This window comes from Pteropus alecto, unplaced genomic scaffold (genome assembly GCF_000325575.1).
Source record: "Pteropus alecto unplaced genomic scaffold, ASM32557v1 scaffold111, whole genome shotgun sequence".
NCBI classification, from domain to species: Eukaryota; Metazoa; Chordata; class Mammalia; order Chiroptera; family Pteropodidae; genus Pteropus; species Pteropus alecto.
Genome location: NW_006431915.1, coordinates 1,078,155 through 1,102,477, shown reverse-complemented (window position 1 = coordinate 1,102,477; position 24,323 = coordinate 1,078,155). Strand labels below are relative to the sequence as shown.

General features: G+C 35.1%; 2 protein-coding genes across 13 annotated transcripts in view; one reads left to right on the top strand and one right to left on the bottom strand.

Moving 5' to 3' along the window:
* The window catches only part of ABCA1 (ATP binding cassette subfamily A member 1), a 120,635-nt gene extending 114,638 nt beyond the window's left edge, over nucleotides 1-5,997 (top strand). For all 9 annotated transcript variants that reach the window (XM_025041317.1, XM_025041311.1, XM_025041323.1 and 6 more), the window contains 4 exons: nucleotides 298-401; nucleotides 959-1,051; nucleotides 1,709-1,952; nucleotides 2,573-5,997. In XM_025041317.1, the coding sequence (XP_024897085.1) occupies nucleotides 298-401; nucleotides 959-1,051; nucleotides 1,709-1,952; nucleotides 2,573-2,713 (582 nt within the window). In that variant the 3' untranslated portion in view covers nucleotides 2,714-5,997. The remainder of the gene's footprint in view (nucleotides 1-297; nucleotides 402-958; nucleotides 1,052-1,708; nucleotides 1,953-2,572) is intronic.
* A 3,020-nt stretch (nucleotides 5,998-9,017) lies between these two features.
* LOC102885057 (protein NipSnap homolog 3A) lies at nucleotides 9,018-18,311 on the bottom strand. Of its 4 annotated transcripts, none has more exons than XM_006906065.3 (6): nucleotides 18,112-18,311; nucleotides 15,725-15,935; nucleotides 14,456-14,614; nucleotides 12,759-12,908; nucleotides 9,955-10,041; nucleotides 9,018-9,857 (listed from the first exon to the last, which is right to left on the bottom strand). In XM_006906065.3, the coding sequence occupies exons 1-6, from the start codon at nucleotides 18,169-18,171 to the stop codon at nucleotides 9,781-9,783; spliced, it is 744 nt and encodes a 247-aa protein (XP_006906127.1). In that variant the 5' UTR covers nucleotides 18,172-18,311; the 3' UTR covers nucleotides 9,018-9,780. The 4 variants fall into 4 exon arrangements, with proteins under 4 accessions (XP_006906127.1, XP_015455017.1, XP_024897062.1 ...); XM_015599531.2 differs by having other exon boundaries at nucleotides 15,725-15,913; nucleotides 18,112-18,309; XM_025041294.1 differs by lacking the exon at nucleotides 18,112-18,311 and adding an exon at nucleotides 17,888-17,988.
* Between the last annotated feature and the right edge of the window lie 6,012 nt (nucleotides 18,312-24,323).

The following is a 24,323-nucleotide window of genomic DNA, read 5'->3' as shown; positions in this document are numbered from 1 at the left end:
GTGTATATACTTGTCGGATGAAAAGATGATTGAAATTAAATGACTTTTCCCCTTCCCTTTGCTTATTTCAATTTAACTTCATAAAAAAATTAAATTGAGTTTCCTACCTCAGTGGGATATTTATAAAAGTAAACTGGTTCTTGAGTGTAAGGTCTGGTTCTTTGGTCCATCAATAAATAACTAGAATGATAAGTTAAAATTTAGGCTATTTCAAAGATGCTTCTTCATCTAAAACACAAATATATTTTTGATGTGTGTATCTGCAAATTGACAGGACTTATTTTATTCTAATTACAGGATGAACCGACCACAGGCATGGACCCCAAAGCTCGACGATTCTTGTGGAATTGTGCTCTCAGTATCATCAAGGAAGGGAGATCAGTTGTGCTTACATCTCATAGGTCTGTAGTGAAGGCTCGTTTTGGCTTCTGTGTGTCATTTTAAAATTTCCAACTGGTATATATGACTGTTGTGTAAAAATTAGAAAATACAGAAAGGACAAGAAAAAATTATAATTGCCTGAATTGCATCACCCAGAGTTAACTATCACTGGGCAATATCTTTGTATGAGTCTTATGCAAATTTATATGAGAGAGAGAGGGAGAGAGAGAGAGACATAAATAAAAAGTGCAAGCTTAGTACATATACTGCTCTTTTTCACCTAACAGTATATCGTGAACATTATTCCAAGTCAGTTATCATTTCTTATAGCCAGATAGTATTCCATATAATTTATTTAACTGCTTCCTTTTGTAGACACTTGGATTGTTTTCAACTTTTCACACAGTTATAAACCACACTACAGTGAAAATGTTATCTCTGCATCTTCATGTATTTGTAACAGGATGCTCCCTAGGGAGCTGGGAACGTTTCTTTGAAATGCCAGATGTCATGGTGATGTTCTGATGGTTATAGGAGCATCTCTCTAAAGCTAAAACCTCATTCTGCTTTCCCACAGTATGGAAGAATGTGAAGCTCTTTGCACTAGGATGGCAATTATGGTCAATGGCAAGTTCAGGTGCCTTGGTAGCGTCCAACATCTGAAAAATAGGTAATGAAGATGATTTCTTTGGGATAGTGCCTGAGAAAGCTTGTATTTATTTATTTGTGTGTGTGGGGGGGGTGGGGTGGGGGTGAGAATAAAGGAGAATAAACAAAACAAAATGGCATAGTAGAAAGAATAAGGGCTTTAAAGTCAAACAGAGCTGCATCCAAATTCTGTCTTTACCTTTTGTTGGTTGTGCACCCATGGGTGAATTACTTAACCTCTCTGAGTCAGTTTCCTAGGAATATGTACCTTCAAGCTTTGTTATATCAATGAAATGGAAGAATTTACACATGCTAGTATGGTTAGAGCTTTTAGGCTTTGGAGTCAAACACAAATGGGTCCACATCCTGACCCTACCACTTATGAGCTTTGTACCGTGGGCAAGTGGCTAAGTCCCCAGGCTTCACTTTCCCTTAACATCTGTCAGGCTTCATAATCCCGTTGAGGATTAAATGAAATCCTGTGTCTAAGGCACTCAGCATGACTCTTCCCATAGACTAGGTAGTCAGTAAATGACAACTCGTTCCTTTTCTCAGATACTTATTTCTGGGTCTGTGAGAGACCTCTTTTTCATGGCACAAGTTGGGTTCTTAGGGTTAATTATTCTTTTGAGAAGTTTCCTGAAGATCTTCCATTTGGATTTTTTAATTCTGCTTTCAGATTTGGAGATGGTTATACAATAGTTGTACGAATAGCAGGGGCCAACCCTGATCTGAAGCCTGTCCAGGAGTTCTTTGGACTCGCCTTTCCAGGAAGCGTCCTGAAAGAGAAGCACCGGAACATGCTACAATACCAGCTTCCATCTTCATTATCTTCCCTGGCCAAGATATTCAGCATCCTCTCTCAGAGCAAAAAGCGACTCCACATAGAAGACTACTCTGTGTCTCAGACAACACTTGACCAAGTAAGCTTTGAATATCAAAAATAGATTTATTTTTTAGGGTGAGGAGTCCTGGTCCCTTCTCCACCCCATTATGCGCCCTAAGAGCAGTGTAGATGATCTCAGCTTGAATTCCCAATCTTCTCCTACTAGCTGTGCTTTTTTTCTAAACCTCTCTGAATCTGAAAAGGGAGATGATGTTGTCTACTTTGTAGTGTCATTGTGAGAATAGATTGTAATAATAATCATAACTACCACCATTTATCGAGAAAGTGGCATTGGCCAGACATTTTACCAGGTGCTTTATTCCATTTAAATTAGATAACATCAAACAGATCTCGCTTGGCACTTAGTAGGTGTTTAGTAAATGTTAGTTTTCATCCCTGTTCCCTTTTATCAAGCCTATATAAGCCACAGTAAATAGATGATTGAGCAGTTGGTGATTTGGCGGTCAATATAAAAGTTTATAAAATTTTTAAATGGTTAATGCATTTTCATGTATTCCCCTCTCTCTCACACAGTATTCTAGTTAATCTGTTTATGCAGTCTTGTATTCTCCTACCTGTCCATATAGGGAAAAATGCAACTAGAATAAAGAAAGGAAGTCGAGAGGTATTTATAAGGGTCCATCCTTCTCTTGACAGGTATTTGTAAACTTTGCCAAGGACCAAAGTGATGATGACCACTTAAAGGACCTGTCATTACACAAAAACCAGACAGTAGTGGATGTTGCAGTCCTTACATCTTTTCTGCAGGATGAGAAAATGAAAGAAAGTTACGTGTGAAGAGTCCTGTTCATACAGGGTGGCTGAAAGACGAGAAGAACTTGCTCTTCCTTTGCGCCAAGGGAAGAGTTCCAGAAGAAAGAGCTGGAAGGTTTTGTGGGAAGAAGTAAACTGGATACTGTACCGATACTGTTCAATGCAATGCAATTCAATGCAATGAAAACAAAATTCCATTACAGGGGCAGTGCCTTTGTAGCTGATGTCTTGTGTGGCTCTCCAGTGAAAAAAGACTTGAATTTATTTTATTACCATATACCTGTGTGAAACTAGTATGGAACCCAGTGGACATATGGGTTTGAAATCATACTTGTTTGTTCCTTTATGTTCTCACTGGGGTTGCAACAGTAATTCATCAAGTAATCATGGCCAGTGATTATTTACCAAAATCAAAAGGCGTGCCTGCACATCCTCACTCACTAAGCTGTGCCATGCTAGGAGACTGGTTTCCCAGTGACACATCCATTGATGGCAATGAGGGTGCCAGAATTACTAGTGCCAAGTTGCTCAAAAAGCCTGACGCACCATGATGTGTCATGCACACTTTTGCGAAAGCTGCTCTGCTCAGAGTCTATTGGAACATAATCAAATATCAGGTGTCAAAATGGTGCCATGTGTGGGAGAAAGTCCTGCTTTGAGACCCTCGTTGCTGAGCTGCACTGGTGGTGGTAACATGCAAAGTGTGGGCAGCTCTAGACAAGTGAGACTTGGTTTCATTGTTACATGGCCTCTTGCTTGGAGACAGGGGCCTCCAGGGTCATATTTCTGGGACTCTTTAAATATAGTTAGATCCTGGTAAAAAAGCAAAGAATCAGCAGCCAAGTTGTTGGCAGCTGCGAGTTGCCAAGGCCAGGGCATAGGATTAAGGAGCCTGGTGCGTTCACACCTGCAGAGGCCTGTGTCTTCCTGTCCTGATTGTCTGCCAACACGGTACACTGCATCTCAAGATCTTGTTGTCTGACACAAGTATAGTATTATTTCTAGCCTTTTAAGTTAATCTAGAATATGAAAAGATGGAGTTGTATTTTGACAAAAATATTTGTATTTTTATTTGGAATTTTAAGTTCTGCCAGTGACTTCTGAAATCTTTGATTGGCCTCTTCGTAGAAGCCTGTGGCATAGAGGCATATGGCCATATTGCCTCACTAGCTTTATTTTCTCATGTAAGTTTGCAGATGGATAATCCAACTAGTGACTAGAAAACAATGTGATAGTCAAGATCTCATGACAACATTATATTTAAGTTTCTTTAAGATCATTTAAAATACTCTTAATCTCAGTTCATTAATCAAGTATTTTTGAGTCTGTTATAGCTGAATGAATATGTATGCATGGATGGGGTGGAGAGAAATTAAATCTCAGATTTCCTGTGCCACATTATTCAGCTAACTGGTTTACAAATATAGGTTGTCTTGTGGTAGTTGTGGGAGCACCATGAAAGAATACTGGGCAGCCCACTTTTTGAAAATAGCAACAGTGCAAAAGCTAAGAAAGTTCAAATGTCATAAGGGTCACGAGACTAAACAATGAATACTTTTACAGAGAAAACAGCTAGTTTTAAAACTTGTTGAACAAGACAACTTGTGAATACAGCATTTAGTACCTCCTAATAATTGGCTTTGAAGATCTTAGACACCCCATTCTTACAATCTCAAAATTTTCATCTCTTAAGTCACCAACCTATCATGAAAAATAAAAAATAAAAACAACAAATGCCCCTACATTAAGTATATTTCAGACTTTTCCAACCCAGTCTAATATTTTTAGTCAGCAAACTCTTTAAATAATATTCTTTTAGGATTGCTTAATGTCATCTGTCTTGAAACAACAAACATATGAGGGAACTATTTGGTGAAGTTCAAGTGGTCTTTCACTGTCGTTACTGTCTTCTGAAATTTAAATATTGATTCTAAGGGTGTAAGATTTCAGATCGATTTCAAATTAATCTATATTTTTCTTTTTAAATATACAGAATATAAATATAACTTGATTGGAAAGGAAAATGATTGAGAAATTAATGCCAATATTTTCTAAAATGATAAGTAATTGAAGGCATATTTCTAATAACTAGACATCATAGGTATTTATGAGGTCAAGATCTTTTTATTTTATGCTGTCTTTATGATATAAAATTCATAGGCTTTTTCCTCATTTAATGTTTTTCAAAATCAAACTCGTTTTCCCATTTCGCTAGAATCATGTTCAAAGTCTCTGTTAAGTCCATGCTCCTTGCTTGGATTACTCCTACTTCATGGCCATATTTTAAAAAAATCAAATGGCACTGTGAATTATTTTGAAAAAAAAAAAAATACAGTGTTTCAATATAGATTTAAAAGAATATCTTCTGAAGCTAGAAACAATCTACAGTTACACATGGACTTCACTAATATTGTTACCTTTTAGGCTATCCAAATAGTAATCTTTTAAATTTCCTGTGTAAATCTAATTGTAGTAGAAATTTTTACCAGCTCTATCCTCAATCAAATAAAATATTTCTACATATTCCCTGTGGAAATGTAACTATGTGAGTTTCAAAAAAAATTCTCAAGTGTTCAAAGATTTTTGCTTTTGCTTCTTTTGGACACCTTGGAAACCTTATTAACTGTGAATATGAAAAATACGAAAGAAAACAGTAACAAAGCCCTCTATACGTAAATGCCCAGCACAGTTCATTGTTTAAAAAAGAAAATCAAACCTCAAACTACTGTATTTCAACATCTGTACTGAAAGCAATGCATTGTGACTATTAAACGTTGCACATCATTCACTCACTGTAATCGTTGACTAAAGGGATTTTCTGTGTTTTCTTCTCGTGGTTGTATATATCAGGAAAATTTTTTTCCAAAGAGCCATTTGTCACATAATATTGAACCACTTTGATATTGAGATATTAATTTGTACCCTTGTTAATATTTACTAGTAATATAGTCCTATAATAATGTTGCTCTAATTCTTTTAAATTGTTGCCTCCCTTTTATAGAATGTTTGTATTTCCACAAGGATTAAGTATTCTCCATTCTTAATACCCTAGGATGAAGCTATGTTTTTGTGCTTTTTCTTTATCATTGGCCCTCCATTCCAAGCACTTTATGTTGTCTGTAATGGGATCTATTTTTGCACTGGAATATCTGAGAATTGCAAAACTAGAAGTTTCACAATAGATTTCTAAGTTAAAGTCATTTTCATTAAAAGGAAAAAAAAAATTTTGTATTGTCTCTAACTTTATATGAAGTATTAAAGGCATATTTCTATGTTGTAATGAGTCACGAAATAAAGCTGTGACGGTTCTTTTGGTCTGTACAAATTTATTTTCGTGCATTCGTAGCACCACCTACTGTTAAAGCTATTTAGCTCAAAAGTAGACATTTTAGGAAAGGGTAGATGTCCTGTTAATCACAGAAGAGAACCAAGGGGACCACTTGGAATTTTAAAAAAGGATGTTTTGCACTTTCATAATTCAGGTAAGAAAGTAACTGATGCTAAGTAAGTTTAGAAGGTTTTTAGATAAACTTACTCTGCTTAATAATTATGAAGCTGTGGAGAGCTATGAAAATACTGTGTAGCTAAGCCTACTTACTAAAAACCCCATTTTTTTTCATTTAGTGTTGAGGAAGCTACAAAGAAAAAGACAGCCTTTGGTGTTCTTTTTATTTAACCAAAAATACAATGACACAGTGTGGCGGGTGTCCTGGCAAGGTGTTGGGTGTGGTGGGTGGCAAGAGTGAGCATGCAGGGCAAGTAGAAAAGTGTGGGTGGAGAAATATGAGACTAACATTAGAGGTGCTTTCCCTTTCTCCAGTAAAAGATGCTGTGCAGTCTATACCTGAGATGATTATGTAGTGTAATGGTGAGGTGTACCTTTCACAGCTTACTAGCAATCGAAGTCTCCAACAATGCTTGTTTCTGTACTTGAAGAACGCCTGTCAAACAGCCCCTATTAGGCAGCACAGTGGCGTCGTGGATCTACTTGTGACCTCTTCTGAACGGCCACGATGACATGGAGTGAGCAGTCCTTTGCCTAAGCCTGGATCTGAAATTTCTTTGCACCCAACTGACCACTCAGCATCCACATAACAACTTTGTCTTTCCCCCTTGATGTTCACATTACAGTGACTTCAATGAAACTGATAGAAAACTCTTTGTGAAAAATTACAACTGAAGGAGAAAAAAATTATTGGAAAATGAATTTATTTAGATGAAAACGTGTTACCCTTGAGTCTTGACCAAAACATTCTTCTAACTAGAGAAAAGCCTATATAAACATTAACAGATTCAAAGAAAACTTTGGAATCTTTGGAATGCGAATGCATATGTTAACTATGAAAAAGAGAAAATGTTATTTTTTCCAAGTGTTTACTGTGTTGTGACACCCTTCATTTAATCAATTAATACCTGGCCTACGAGATAAGTAGTACCATTTAACATATGAGTAAATTGTGGCTCAGGGGATAAGGAACTTGTCCAAAGTTACACGCCGAGTAACTGGCAAAGGGTTATTTTTGGTGAAATTGGGTATCTGTTAAAATTGTCCTGATCGGTTTGGCATCATTACACAATAATTTTCCAAATATTTATTGAACTCTGGTGTGCCAGATACTTCTTTAGGTTCTGGGGATACAGCGTGGAAGAGGACAGAATTCCTGCTCTATTGAACTTAAATTTCAGTGGAGAAATTATATTAACATTCACAATGGATGTGTGGACAAATATAATGACTTTAGATAGCACTGGGTGCCAAGAAAATGAAAACAAGGTAATGGGAACATGACGGAGAGGAGTCAGAGATGGCCTGTCCTGAGTGAGGTTTAAGCTCAGGTCTGAATAAAACGAGCAGGAGCCGCCAGCATTTGTGGGTTGGCAGGAACATTCCCGGAAGAAAGAACACCTAGCACAAAAGCCCCAAGTGGGATAAACCTTGGCAAGGGAGAGAATTCCAATGTCTCTGGAGTGGGAGGGGATGGACTCAGATGCAGGAACCAGAGTTTGAAGAGCTTCGCAGGCCACGTTAAGGTACCTGGATTTTATTGTTAGTGCAATGAAGAGCCACTGAAGTTTTAAACAAAGTACTGGGTTTGACTGAATCTTTGTTTCAGAAGAATGGCTGCTGAATGGGAAGAGAGGACAGTAAGGAAGCTAAGTAAGAGATGATGGTGGTAGCAGCAGACAGAAGTATAACATTCAGGATCTATTTTAGAGCTAGAACCAACAGGACCTGCTGGTAGGCTGCATGTAGGGGATGAGGGAGAGAGCTATCATGGTGACTTCAAGTTTGTGACCCAAACTAGGTAGGTGGTTGTATTAAGGCAGTTGGTATTTCAGACTAGAGCTCAGAGGCACTGATGGGAAAGAAGATAAAAATGTCTGAATTATCAGCACATACATGGTACTTAAGCCTTGGGGCCAAATTAGCTTAATGAGAGAAGAATATCCTCGAGCCCAGAGACCCCACTACATTTAGAAGAGAAGCCAGCAAAGGACAGAGAGGCTGGCCAGTGAGGAGGAAGAGAATCTAAGGGTACGATGCCATAGACTGATACTCAGAATCGAGTGTTTCAGGAAGGCAGAAGGGGTTGATTGTGTCCAACACTGCTGAGATGAGCAGAGCAAAGGCAGCGAGCAACCATTGAATTTCGTAAGACAAAAGTCCTTAGTAACCCTCATAAGAGCCAATTTCAGTAGACTGACAAGGATGTAGGCCTTCCTGGATTGGGCTCAGAGAAGATTCAGAGGTCAGGAAGGGAAAATGGTGAGTATACACAATTCAAAAGGGAGTTTTGCTTTGAAGAGAAGCAGAAAACATGACAATAGCTGGATTATAAACTTTTATTTGGATTCTTATCTGCTAATAGTATAGGCTGAACCTGAGTACCATCTTACCTACTTTTGTTCTGTTTTCTTTTGTTTTTTAATCCTTCGGACATTTCTTCTATCAGGAGCCTTACTATACATTGTCCAAATTTCCCTTAGCTAATTCATAATTTACTTTTTCACATTTACAATGCGTTTTAGAAATGTAAAATAACATAGATGTAAATACAGACTATTACAAGAGCTTGGAAGTACCAAACCTAGTTTAAGAAGGCATAGGCACACTAAAATGGAAATTACAAGTGTTTTAAGGAAAACCATGGCACGTCTGTAGTGATACTAAAGAAACTCCTTCTGGAATTAACATCATGCTGTTTTCTTAATCTAACTTAACATTTACAATAAAGTTGGTAAATTATTACTGTGTTACTACCCTATAGCAACATAGTAAAAGCTTCAGACAAGATTATATAAGACACAAATAAAAAAAAATCCAAAATGTATAAATACATAGGCTTTTATTAGGGCAAGTATTTCCAGAACCATAAAATCTCTTTAAGACAAATAGATGTCCCAAGTATCTTTGTTAAATAGTGATCCAAAATGAACAAAAATTAACTACAAATCAACACATTTCAACATATAAAATAAGTCTTCTGAAGTTTTTTTTAACATTGACACCTAATTACATTATTTTCCAAATTAGTCACTAATAATGTGAAGACCATAATTAATATAAATGACACAGGTGATACTGTACTTCCCCAAGGTAAAGAAATATGTTTGACCTAATATTCTTATGAATACCAATTGATATCACAAAATAAACTTCACTGGGCAAGTTTGTTTTTAAATCTCAGAAAAAAACAGACATCATGAAAATACAGACATTGCATGTAATTAATTTTAAAATACTGTCAGGCACAGAAATGTAAAAACATCATTTAAATATAAAGCAAAGTATTGTCAAAACAGAAAATTCTAAGAGACATTCTGAAAAAAATGAAAATGCAAGATCATGAAGTAGTGGCAAATATTTCTAATGTATAATAGCTATTGAAATGTCATTGGGGAAATGAACAGAACTATATTTCCTGAGGTGATGAAGACAAAGAGCAGAGGTGGCCTTAAAAATGCAGAGACATAGCAAATTAACTTAACCACCTCTTCAAATAAAAGTGAGAATCTCTTGGGAGAATTTAAGCAACATTAGCAGACACATCTATGGTAGTTAATAAAATGCTTCATATTTTAGTGGGAAACTATTTCAACGGTGAAAATGATGTAGGAATCAGAAGCGTATTCTGCTGAGACACTAAGTAGTTGACGCTTTCCCGAACTGGAAAAAAAAAAAAAAAAACATATAAGAAGGCATATAAAATTACTGACTGAATCAAATTTCTCCTAAGGGTAATTCTTCTAGTGAAATCGCTTACCAGCTACCACGACTCTGGGATCCTCATGAGACTGATGTCTCCCGGCTGCACGACTATCTGCACTCTCGTTCCACCAAAGAACATGCACTGAGGAAGTAAACCAAAACTAGATTCAAAGACTATGGTATTACTACAGATAAGAAATGCAAAAAAAATTAATCAGAAATGTTAAGTCTTATTCTTTAAATCAAAATAGTGAGTATCAAAAGGTAAAACTATGTTAGTGCTAAGATTTCAGAGGGGTCAGAGATGTGGGAGAGATATTTATAAAGAATCAAGCTGGTTTTGTAGATGAGGGAACAAAGCTGGAGAGGGGAAGTAAGACGGCTAAAGACAAAATCAAGACTAGACTCACGTTTCATTATTTTCTACTACATTTTACTTTATTTACAAAAAAGCAAGATTATGAAAAATTGTGTTCACTACTGAAAATTTGGATGATACAAAGAGAAAAAAAAGCATAATCTTCACTTCCCAGAGAAAACCTCTATTAATATTTAGTATATTTTCTTAAAAAAAAAAAATGAGCAAAATAAAATTAGTCTTACTGATGCATGTTGTATGTGATGTATATATATTATGTACATAAGATGTATGTATATTATGTGCACACCTGTCATATCATTTTGTTTCCAATGTTTCTTTATGGTAAACAATGCTGACATAAACTTCCTTAGAGCAGCATTTACACATGTATCTATAATAGTAACAATGTCAACAATGGCTACATTTACTGGAAGCTTACTATGTGCAGGCCTGCTTCAAAGCATTTTGCATGATTTAACTCATTTAGTCTTCATAATAATCTTAGGTGGTAGGTTATTATCATCATTTTATCAATGAGCAATGTAAGGCACAGTGAGGTTAAGCAACTCACTCAACATCGCAGTTATAAGTGGTGGAGCTGGGATTCAAACCCAAGAAGTCTGGATCTGACCATTTCTTCAAAATAAACTCCTAAACTTCAAATTGTGAGGACCAAAGAGTATATCTTATATATAATACTTATGTATGTATAGTATACATATTATACACCGTCCTCCAGAAATGAAATACTGATTTGTACTCAGCATATTACTATTCTCTTTTGCCGAGAATATTTTCAGTAGCTTTTCTTATAAAAGTATGTACATATTTTCAGTAGTTTTTTCTTATAAAAGTTTTATGCATCTTTATAAAACTATAATTAAAATTTTAATTATAGAAAATTAAAATAGACTTTGTAAACATTAATCTCATTACTCAAATGACCACTATATATTTTACATCCTTTGAAATTTCCTTCCTGTATAACTGAGTACACCTACACACCTATGCATATTTCCTAGAATACTGGCAACAAAATTTCAAAATTAAGGCTTTTTATTTATATTGCCAAACTTTTTTGGGAGAAAGATTAAGCCAATATGAACTCGACACAGTATGAGGACTTATTTTTTCCTATCCTATCTCATACTATACCTATAGGTCTTTATTAGGTGAAAAACAGCATCTCATTGATTTAATCTGCATCTTCTTATATATAGTAGTTATCTCTACGCCTACTTTTGTAAAGTTTTTATTTTTCATTTTGCTTTTGAATTTTATTTACGGTGTTTTGGGGCATTCAGAAAGACTGAGCCTTTTTACAGTAAAATCATTAGTTTTTTTTTTTCCTTCATTGATTCGTTTGCTTTTTGGCTTAGAAATACAGTTCTCATCCATATTATTAAACACATTCATATTCAATTCTTTTTTTCTACATTAAAATCTATAACCATTTGAATTCTATTTTAGCATATGGTATGAGATACCTAATAATTTTCGTAATTTTTCCCTTCATATATTTTCCAACTTGTAAATATCTTTTTCTATATATTCTGAATATTTTCTTAATATATATTAGTAGAAGTTAAATTTCTGGGTAAAGATCAAAAACTCAGCTTTGAATATGTTAGGTTTGAGATGTCCACTGGACATTCAAGGAGGGAGGCTGAGGAGACAAATATGTATTTCAAATATTTTATTAGCTATTCTTAGTCATTTATCCTTCAAGATGAATTTTGCACACTTTTTTTTAGAGTTCACCACAAAAAAACTCTCTGAAATTCTGACTGCAATAACTTTTAACATTGAGAGTTAAATGCCCCAAGTAAGTGTTTATTAAATAAATTAAGGTATGTATACTTATCTGTCTGATGAATATACTCACACTAGAGTATTAGAAAGTCATTGTTAACCATGCATATTCATTATTTTCGGTATATGTATATAAATAAAATGACGTTTTGGTCGTCTTGTTCCTATGTCATTCATATATATATGTACATGAATATATACATGAATAACATAAGAATACAAAGACCAAAATGTTAATAGTATTAAGAAGTGGGAAATGTTTGTTTCATTCTTTGGGCATGGCCATGTTTTTAGTATTTGTAAAAATATGTAATACTTTTTCATGAAGAGACAATCTCTCTACCTCAATTAATGTTATTTTCTTTTTTAAATCAATAAAAAGTATACAGGGGAAAAAAGGTAAAAAGAACAGATATTCTGAGGCTCTTTGCAGATTTTAATTTTATCTTAATGTATCATGAAAAACAATCCAGCATCTGAAAAAGACTTCAAAAGATATTAACATTCTTATTAAATAAGTAAAACAGGTTTTTCAACCTTTAAAATTACAAAAAAAAACTCCTAAAAATTTGGCAATAAAAATTAAAATATGTGCCATAATGAAAAAAAGAGAGAAAATTAACCTAAGGAACTTAGTAGTTCCCCAATATATTTTGCAATTTCATAGAAGAAATGGACAACTGTACCTCTGTTGAGTGCTCCATATTCTGTGTGGAAGACTCCAATCAGTTTTGAGTAGCCTAGATTGACATGGGCATTAATTGCTCTTTGAAATGCATCACCCCACAGAGCTGGCCCACCTGGTTTCATCTGAAAAATAACCAGTTCATAGACTCCTAGAGCAGGAAGAAAAATAATTATTTTATAAAATAACTGAATATGTTAGGTTTGAGATGTCCACTGGACATTCAAGGAGGGAGGCTGAGGAGAAATTATAATTTCAAGAAATTCTAATCAGGTTACTATGGTTCCAGTGGAAGGTTAATGTACATATACAAGTTTGCAGGACCATATACATATTACATGTTTATGTGAACATATTGATGAATTCTTTGCATTATTTTTCCTTGCTTTTATGTTTCCGAAGTCCTTGTCCATGTTTAAGGGTCAATTGTTAAGTTTATTATACAAAACAAAAAGAAAGCTATATTGAGCTATTATCTGAAATATTTTTAGTCTGTAATATTTATCAATAAAACAAACATTGAGAATTTATAATGGGATTGGGAGCTGCCTGAGTCTACACATTTAAGTAAGAACTGAATAAGAAAAGTATTTCTAATGTATATTCCCTTCTTCTTTCCAATTTTGAGGGGAAATAATTTTATGTTTGTATAATTTCTCCTTATAGGATTCCATTTCTAACAGCAATAGCAAGCAATGGACCCAAAGCGATATCTGAGATTTTGAGAGGAGAAAAAAACCTCTAAAAAACTGAAAGAGATGGTTTTATTGTTCCTAAAAATCTAGGTAAACACTTGAAAAGCATTTCTGGAAGCCACTTGGTGCACTTAGATATTGCTGAAAGCTCGGGGGAGGTCTAGGTGAATAAGGATCCAAATAAGACCTTTTAAATCTCATGTAATCTGTCCATAGCCATGCCACCCTGAACAAGCCCAATCCCATCTGATCTCAGAGGCTAAGCAGGGTCTGGCTTGGTTAGTACTTAGATGGGAGACCACCTAGGAAGACCAGGGCATAAAAAATAAAAAATTATAAAACAAAAACAAAAAACAAATCTCATGTAACCTAAGACACTATAAAATTTAGATTATGGGGGAAATAAAATAAAATTTAAATTAGTTTATGCTTTTTAAAAAGCTGACTAAAACTAGACTGAGGTAAATATTACCTTAAGTCAGCACGAAAATGAAATCAGCAAGAGGAGACTAATCCTTAGTAATTATTTTAAAACACAGAAATATAAGGAAGAAAACAAAAATGTTAAAGTATTGTAATAGAGCTTAACAGTTTAAGCTAATTCATTCCCTTCAATCGGTTTTATAAGCAAAGATGTACTTAAAGTTTGAAAATGAGCTGTAATTTCTGTAAAAAAATACTAAAACATGCCAAAATTTCATGTATTATCGTTTTCTTTGCTCCAAATCCTCAACTTCTCAACTGTTACTCCCATGTCAACCTTTTTATTCATACTTAAACTTTGAGCTTTTCCAAATTGAAAAAGAAAAACACTTCATTGTTTAATATTCATTGTTTTAATGAGCAAAAAGTTCAAACTTATTTTCATCTCTACAATCACAATATGTTGCTATCTAAAACAAAAGACTTTTATTTTTTTCCTATGGAACTTTAGTTTTTATAGTTGAAAAGTTTTAATATTTTCTTTATCAAAATTCAAAGTGTCTACGAGGGAAAGACTTACCTTCTTTGGGAGGCTTTTCTAATTTGCACCATGGTACCAGATAAGCAATCTCATTCTCTTGTTTATCAATGAGAGCCAAATTTGGAATGAGAAATTGTTCTTGCCATTCCTTATCTTTAGCCAAGGCTTTCCGAACTTTAGTTCGATGAGCAAAATTATCTATGAGAAGAAAAAAAGTAGGGAAAATAAAAGTTTTCTACTTAAAATCATCTAGACCTTTTTGAGATTTCATTCAATTCACCAAATGTTCATCAAGGCCACATAAGAACATTATTGTATCACTGGAGATACCCCCTCCCCCCATCCAAAATAATATGACATCTGTCCCCACATTTCTCATAGTCTAAAAGGGGAGTAGAGATGAATACAACTAATGATAATGTTGTATGGTGGGCTTTATAGGCTTTACCACTTGGTAGGTAGTTGTGTGACTTAGGTAAGTTTTATAGAATCTGTGTCTGTTTCTTACTCTGTTGAAATGGGGATAATGATATAGTATCTACACCTCTAAGGTTGTTGTGAAGATTAAATAAATTAGTATATGAAAGGAGTTTAGCACAGTGGCACCTAGTTAGTATGTAATATATGCTAACTATTCTTACTAATTTAACAAAAATTAAGATGCATGTTTACAGCATCCTCTTCTTTGAGCAGTTTCCAAAGAAATAGTGCTGATTCTCTTATTATCACTCATCCTTTTCACCAGTACTATTTCTCTTATGTTTGTTACATAAACAGGTATATACATTTACTAACATATGAGCCTAAAACTATGTTTATTATTAGGGCCTCATAGGACTGATGGCAAGAGTTTTCTATGGATTATGCTATGGATAATGAGTATTTATCTTAGAGCTTAAGTTAAACAAGGACCTTACTAGTAATTTTTTTTTAATGGTACAAGATTCTACTTATTGTACATAAAAGCATAAATTGTGTTTTAACTGAATTTGTTTTATTGAAAAAGGAAAACTCCCTAAACTATGGCCATGTTAAGTACAGAACAAACACCTTTCATATTAAATGATGTACTTTAGATGACCTAACACTAAATGAAATTATTTAAAGTTCTTTGGATATTATCCTGGTGTGGACTGCACAAAGAGGTATACTACTGGGAGTAGTAACCAATGGATTTTTTTGTTGTTATTCTGCTTCTTAAAAGTTTAATTTAACCTGTGTGTATTTAGATCCAAGAGCTAAGTCACATGTAACATCTAGCAGAAGGAAAATCTATACTGAATGTGTAAGCTCATGACTCATACGTACCATATTTCCAAATATGAAACACTTTATTCATTCTGCCTCCAAATTCTACACTCCAGCATCCAACCAATTCAGAGTGAGCTGTCCGAAAATGTATGTTTTTCTTCATATTTTCCAGAAACTCATTCATCTTTGAAGGTTTAAGGCAATAAGTACGGAATTCATAAAACGTTCCATCATACTGTCTGGGGCCTGTAGCAAAAGATGAGCACACCTGAGAAAAGATAAGGAAATTAAAATGTTTTGGGAAGGTAGGGTTTATAATATTATGTTACAACCAAATCTGAATTTGGAAACAAGGGACACTCATTAGACTCACAATCCATGTTTGTACCTCTGATGTCCTCTCTCCACAGACATTTGTTTAGAGATGTCAATAAAGATAACTGCTCTTAAGCATGCTCAATATATAGCTACTATTTCCTAGCGGGCGGGGGGGGGGGTCGACTGTAGCCACCTTTTCATGGAAAGCTAATCATAAAAAGGCACTGGGGTCTTAATCAGAGTCCTTTACCCAAGAAATATAAATACAATTCTAATAAATTTATAAATGTTTTACCTTCTTTAGCCAATATTCTATCTTTAGTCAATATTATATGTGTTATGTATTATAAACTTTATAAAATATGCAGGCCCAATAAAAATGGGTTTACTAGCAGAAAACTCTTAAGGTTTTTTTAAAAATGGAAATCGTTATTCAGGTTGAAGTATTTCCTAAAACCAATGAAGTAGATCAGTGGTAAAAAATAGGACTGGAGTGTAATTAATGTGAAAGGAAGCTATAATTTTTCCAATTGCATTATAACATGGTGGTAGACTGTATAAATGCTATAAAAGAAAAACCTACAGGCCAGAATCATCTGAACCATTATTAGGTTTAATTACAGATGCAATGTGAAGAATGGCATTTAATCTATCTGATTACACCAGGTTGATGGAGATATCCTTAAGAACCTTTCATTCCTTTTATATCAGTCACATGCTCGCTATATAAATTTTTGTTTTAATTTAGTCCTTCCCGCCCAAGTCTGAGTGAATTTAATTTTAGGTAGGGAAATGCCCTGCTAGAAATTATCCTCTCTGTATTTATGTGTGTATACATACACACTCAGATGGTATTTAAATTTACAAATTCATCTTATTGTAGGTTTGGTTATCATGTGCCAACATTCTGAAGCTGAGTAATTAGAATTACCTATTAAAAGTTTTGGTACAAACTTATGAACAAATTGTGGGCTTATATTGACTACCTGGTATGTCAAATAGTCTTCATTCTCTGACATTTTTGGTTAAAACACACACAACTGTCTATATATTTTATTTAATTGTGTAAAATGTCATACTTTTAATTATCTTCTTGAGTTCATTCCATTCATGTCTACTAAAGTTATGTTCCTATTGCCCAAGCTACTCCCTACTTTTGGATGACATGCCTTTTGTGTCATTTTTACTAAATTCTAATAACAGAATATTATACAAATACACAACTGCTTAGTATTATAGTTTAAAAAGTATTAGAGATAAAATATAGCAGAAAATGGGACAATGGGGGTATTTGTCACAACTGCTTTTTAAATTGATTTTCAGGGAAATTTGTATTTGGAAACAAATATGTGGTCAAAGGCACAAATTTTTATCTCTCACAGGAGAAGCCCAGTGAAAATCTAAATAGCAGGAGATAAGTGTTTGCTTGGGGGAGGTGACTTTTGTTGCATGCCAGAAAGTAAAACTATGCTGGGGGAGGAAACCGGAATGATTCAGGCTCTCTTATCTTCAAGTTTGGGCTCATTTAGACAGCAATAACTTCCAATTCACTTATAAGAGAACATTAGGTCGACATTTAAGAAATTCAAAATTCAGGAGAAAGTTCTAAGGAATAATTCTTGGCCTTGCCCCAGTAGAGAGAGAATCAGAATGATAAGGGCTGTATTACTAATCTTGGGTGTATGAGCTATTAATGGCTCTTCTTTAGTCTTCACCAGAAAGTCTCTAGGTTAAACCCTTTCTTTATCCTGTCCACACAGAAAGGACGTAGTATAAACATCGAAAGGAAAAAATCTCTCTGGTTAGATTTACAGACTAGGCCAATTCGCAACAATTAAGGCTGAGTCACAAAAACTTATTTTGTCCATATTTCATCTAAGGTTAAATGAGTCTGTTACATACTTGCTACGAGGTTCCTGGCTCTGCATGGTTTGGGCACCCACAGGACACGGCAGGTTGCAGCTGTGGGTGCCAGAGACAGCTAGCCGCATGCGCGGGGAATCAGGCCTGGGCGCGCGAGCCCGGCGGGCGCACGCGCGCGTCCACGCGCTTCTGGCAAACGCCCCCGCCCCCGCCCCCGCTCTCACTCCCAGAGAACGGCTTGGTCGCGTCCCCGCAGCAAGTACCTGAGGCGTGGGCATCCGCGCGGCCAGAGCTCTAGTTAGGCCGCTCCGGAGACACAGCATGGCGCGGCTTGGAGCGCAGAGAAGGGCAAGCGAGGCGGTATTCTGTACTAGATTCCTCTTCTCAGAGTTTCGCGACAGACAAAGAGGAGCGACCAGACAACTGGCGGACGCAGGGTCGGGCGGGGCTCGGCAGGATTAGCTCCACCTTCGGCGTCTGGGAGGCGTGGCCGGACCGCCCAGTCCGCAGGGCTCCAGCTTCCGGCCTCCGGCCCAGTCCCGGCCCCGGCCCCAGCCCCAGCCCCGTTTGGTGTCAGCACGGTCACTGGGGTCCCCCTTTGTTTTCTCAAATATTCTAACCCCCACGTCATAGGTGACATTGGAATAAGCTGAATGCTGAGGTCGTTCCTGTACCACCTTTCTGAGCCCGTCACCTCATCTGTGCCCAGTTGCATGCAATTCGTAAATGTTCGTGTGTAGAATTCGAGTGGGTCTGTCCATTGAGAAGGAAGTATGGATGTGTGCATGTATAACGATTTAAAATCGTGGAGGTTGTTGCCTGGTTGAGTTTTATTCGGTATGTACATATAGCTGAAGACCAGGGAGCCTTCATTTTCTTAAGTGCTCTCCCTATCGCCACTCCCACCGTGACCTTGTAAGGCTCCTTATAGTGATTTAGGTTGTATTTTTCAGCTCAGGAATGAGAGCACCGACTAGACGTGAAAGTCAGATTTAAACATACATAGTTTGAAATAAAGTAATTTTTTTAAGGCTTAAAAACAAAACATCTTTGATGTTCTCTCTGGCTCTGATCATTGGTCCCCAGAGTAAATACTTTCAACAATTTTCAGCTGTTCCTTCTAATGCCTGTTTCTTTTTTTCCTGTCAAATTATAGGAATTTTCTGGTGTTTCTCATATTCCAAGTAATACATAGACCTATAATTGATATTTTCAGTTATAGGTGTATGTGTTACTTGGAAAACGAGGATTTAGGTCTCTTACATGTCACTCCCCAAAAATATACTTCTCTTCCCACATCTAATAATGCTTACCTTAAGAATAGTTAATTGTTACATTATTAATTTACATCATATTAATGTTCACATTTCTTGCTAATTACATTACATTATTGCACAATACATAATTAGACAAAATTACACACAATAGTTATATTATTGTACCCACTAAAGTTGCTTACACTAGTAAGAGTAGGAAATTATTACAGTTATCACGTGTGATTGTATTGGTTGTGCCTTGCTCAAAGACTTTTGAATCATCTGTTGAGAGGAAGGGAGGCTTTTTAAAATTAGTTATGCCAGAGGGGATGATTCAGTTTTTCAAGTAGATGGACATCCATTTCTAACCAAGCAAGAAAAAACAAAGCAGCATCTGTGCCCAGACTAGATCTTTATATTTAAATTTATTAGACTTTTCTCCACTGGAATTAAAAATTCATTCACTCATTCAACCCATATTTATTAAATTTCTTCTATGCTTGAGCCACCTTCCCAGAAACTGGTACAGAGGTGAACAAAAGACAAAGTCTCTGTCCCCTTGGAATTTACAGATTAGTAAATCCTGAAAAAAACCTAAATAGGATATAGAGGATAGTGCTGGAGGAAGTAGCAGAGACTTCTAGTTATTTCTGTGTCCATTCTCACCTTTCCTGCCCCCTGTTTTTTAAATTAATGATAGAACTCATGTAGTTAGATGCATCCATGGGACTAAGTCCTGGACAGTGAGATATGTTAGTGTATTTATGACCTGCTGTAAGTGATCTTAAAGTAATGTTGGAGGGTTTGTTTCTCTCTTTGTTCTTTCTTATTTCTGCTTGCTGGACTGTGGATGTAGGGCTTGAGTTGTTGAACTGAGGTGGAAGCCACATGCTGAAGATGGCAAACTGAGAAAGAAGTCTAGGTTCTGAAACCATGAGACACCTTACTAGGTGCCCTGGACTGCCCATCTCCAATGTCTTTTACATGAGGAGTCCTCTTCAAGTTTAAGTCACTGCTGCATGGCTTAGACTTATAATCTTAATCAATAGAAGGGTGACCATTTCTTCTCTGTTTCTTTTTCTTGCCTTGTTTTTTGTCTATTGTTTGCCTGATACCTATTATTTATTAATCACCATATTCTTTGCCAAAAAATAAATTTCTTCTCAGTATTATTAAAATTACTAATCGGCTCAGTTTCATCTTCTAGAGTTATCTTTTGGGAGTCCTTTGTTCTCTTGCTCCAGTGTGGACTAGTTCTTTAAGATGGCATGGTAGCAATCCTGGAATCTTTCACTGATATCCTGGGGAATCTCATTAACCTTTTATTGGATCCTCTATTTCCAGGATATTGTATCTTTTTTTTTTCACTGCTAACTTTAGGAGAGGGTACATGGACATTAGACTTTTGAGACTTGCACCTCTAAAAGTGTTTTATTCTACCAACTCTCTTGATTCATATTTTGGATGGGTATAAAATCCACATTGGAAAATATTTGTCCTCATATTTTTAAAGGCAGGTCTCCTTTTTATAATAGCTTTTATTAAGACATTCATGCCATTCTTAATCCTATTTTTTATATGTGTTTTGTTTCTCTCACTTTGGAACTTTTTATGTTTTTCTCTATGTCCCTAGTGTTCTGAAATTTAACAATAACATTGTGAATTAACAGTCACAATAATGATAATAATGTTATTTTTTTTCATTTATTGTTTCTCACTTTAGTACACCCTCAATCTGGATACTTTTTAATTCTGAAACATTTATTGTGTTTTTTGGATTTTTTTCTTCTCTTGTTGATCTCTGGAACTTTTCTTATTCATACACTGTGCCACCATTTGATCTTCTTATTTTTTATCTACTATTTTACATCTCTACTTTTTTGGTCGATGTTTTGGCGGGGGTACAATGCTACAGTTTTATTTTCTAACTTATCTTTTGAATTTTTAACTTCTACTTTCACAGTAGTTATTTCCAAGAGCTCCTTTATTATTCCTTCTCCAGAATATTTAGTTCTTGCTCTTTCTTTTTAGAAACAATATCCTCTTTTTCATGAGTTCAATATTTCTATCTCTGAGGACATCGATTACAGGTATTTATTTTTCAGTTATTTGTTTTTTTTAGGTTTTATTATGTTTTCTATCATTTGCTGTAGAGTTATCTGGCTGGATTATTTCATTGAGGGGAAATACCCATCTGTTATTATCTAGAAGTCATTTTGCTTAGTCTAGTCAGTTATCCCTGTGAGGAAAATTCCAGGGTCCCATCTGTGAGTTATAAGCCTTATTGCCAGTTTCTTGTGACTGAGAAGGAAAGGAAGCTGGGTATCTCAGTATTTGGTAGGTGGCCATTAACTTAATTTATATGTTTATGACCGGTTCTTATCTCTTCAGCTGTATTTGGTTATCACGAATGTGATTCAGCTTTTTAAGGATATATTAAAATAGGCTAAACTGCTATAACAAATAGACACCAAAATTCATAATGTCTTAAACACAGTAGGGTTTCACTTCTTGTTCATTAAGAATCTAAAATGGGTTTTCCTAGTTGGCAGTTATACATGATAAATTAAGGACCCACAGTTCTACCCTGTGGCTTTGCCATCCATATAGCCCCATCATCAACAGCATCTAGATGTTAATGCAAAGTTGAAAATGTTTAACAGATAGTGAAGAGTAAAATTCATGACTGCAACTTAGGGAAAATGTTGGTAAGACCCTGAGAAAATTACTCTTTCTGAGAACTTCACCTTTCTCAGTTGGAGATAAAGCTTAACTTAGAGTTTTGAGGATAATTTGGAGAAATTGAATAGGGTTACAAAGAAAACAAAAAGAAATAAAAACAAATTGAATTATAATTATCAAGATATAATTGTATTATATACTTGAAAGTTGCTGGAAAAGTAGATCTCAAAAATTCTCACCACACACATACCCCAAAAGGTAAGTATGTAAAAAGTGACATATATCTTAGCTAACGTTAACAATCATTTTGCAATATATATGTATATCAAATCATTAGGTTGTTCACCTTAAACCTACAGAATGTTATATGTCAGTTATATCTAAAAAAGCTGGAAAGAATATAAAAACAAATTCTCAAAAAGAAATAGACATGCTTCTTTATCAGGGTGCTAATAACAAGATCTTGGTAAATATGAGATATAATTTTCGAATAGGGATAAGCATTAAAGAAATTTTTATTTACAATAGATAAAAATGGTCTGATGATATTTATGATTTTTATTGGTCACAAAATCTATGATCTTGCTAATAATATTGTGACTTGTTGCCTACCTTCAGAATCAAAGGAAAAACATTTTCAGTTCTAAATTGGTAACTATAAAAATCTAACTTTTTTCTATTCAAGTTACCAGACCCTCTGAATTCTATCCATAGACCCCTTGGGGATCTGTGTACTGAAGGCTATGAACCATTAGTCTAGAGTATATGCCTAAGAGTGGAATTGCCAGGTCATAAGATATGTACATATCCATTTTACTAAATAGTGACAAACTTTTTAAAACTTATACCCTTTATAACAGTGTATGAGGCATTCTGACCAATTTTTAATTATTGCCCATCTGGTCTGAAGAGTGTGAAGATGTATTTTTACCCTTCACATACCAAATGGGCATCTGTTATGTGGAAATTATATGGGGTGGAAATTATATAAGGAAATTACATGAGATAGGTAGGCAAAGACAACAATCCATTTGATGGTGTTTCTTCTTGGTTTTCTCCAAAGGTCAGAATCATGCAAATCTTCAGAAGCAAGCAGGAGAGGTGGGTCCAATGCTGGCTCAACTGAGCAGGAGGGCAGTTGCTGTATATGTAAACTCCAGATGTTTGTTCTTTGTTGATACATCCTCTGGTAAGCACTTTTCTAGTGTTGTATTCTGAGGCCACTAGGTGGTGGTATAGACTAGTTTTCCTTCTCTAAGTCTGGAACAGTTTGCCTGTCTTTGTTGTTATTTTTGAGTTCCTGTAACTCAAACTGTAGTTTAGAGTGAAGTTAACTTACAGTTCTTCTTTTGTCATATGAGATTATATATTGGAGAGAAAAACTTCAGCAAAGATGAATTACTATCAAAGTTCATCAATTGCTTTATTATTAATATAAATGTAATAAAATAACAATTAGCTTTTCATTCCATGTTCCTTAAATAGTATCCTACTCATACCAGGGAATATTAAGTATCTTTTGTGCCTTGAGCATTGAATTAAATCCTGTGGAGAAGGGAAAAGACCGGATGCCTCTTCTTGAGCTTGTCAACATGTCTGATATTTCTGAATCAGCCTTTTTGCGGCAAGTCTTATTAGAATAAATAGCCAGAAAGATTTGTGAGCAGTTTAATATTAAATATAGTATAAATGTATTTAATGTTGTTTCTATTAATAAAGTAAGTTGTTTTTATTACTAAAACCCAGAAACATGAGTTTAATGTATATCGATTATATCCCTTTTTAGATATCCTATATTCATTAGCTTTCTTTATGTTTTGCATTTGAAAGTGAATTCAAGTACTAATGACATTTTAAAACGTCTCATTAATAAATACAATTATTTCCCCAAATAGGCTTTGCAAGTCTATTGTTTTGAAAAATCCTTGTACCTTGTTACTGGACTTGGGGCTGATTCAGAAATGATATGAAGTATTTCTGGACCTGTGCTATTTGTCATTTATTTTTATTGCTAACTATGGCTAGGTTCTTCCCTAGATATAAGTTGAGACACCCATCTTTAAACATTTATGCACTTAGTTCATGACATATTTTTTAAATGAATTTCCTCTTTCAAATGAACACCCATTAACCAGTGCTCTCCAATGTATTTTTCTTCACCTCCACAAGCTGTCATAGATACCTACCAGCTGAGTAATTAATTCACTACTTTTTAATCCGATTTAAGTTCCCATGACCATCAGTGATTGCTATTACAGCATCTTTGTAATTTATATATCTTTTTAATCCTCAATATTGTATTGAGGGCAGGGCATTAAATGCAAGGAGCTCATAGGCTGTGTCCAAACACAGGGGTTGTGTTGTCTCTTTTGTCCCTGTTTAGGTTCATCAGGTTGTCACCTACAATCTTCCCAAATATATTTTATGATCTGAGTTCAAATGCCCCTCTATTTTTTTATGAAGGTTGATAGACACATAGTTTATGGGAAATCAGCATTACTCAGATTAAAATTTCTTCTGAAAACTATTCTAAGTTG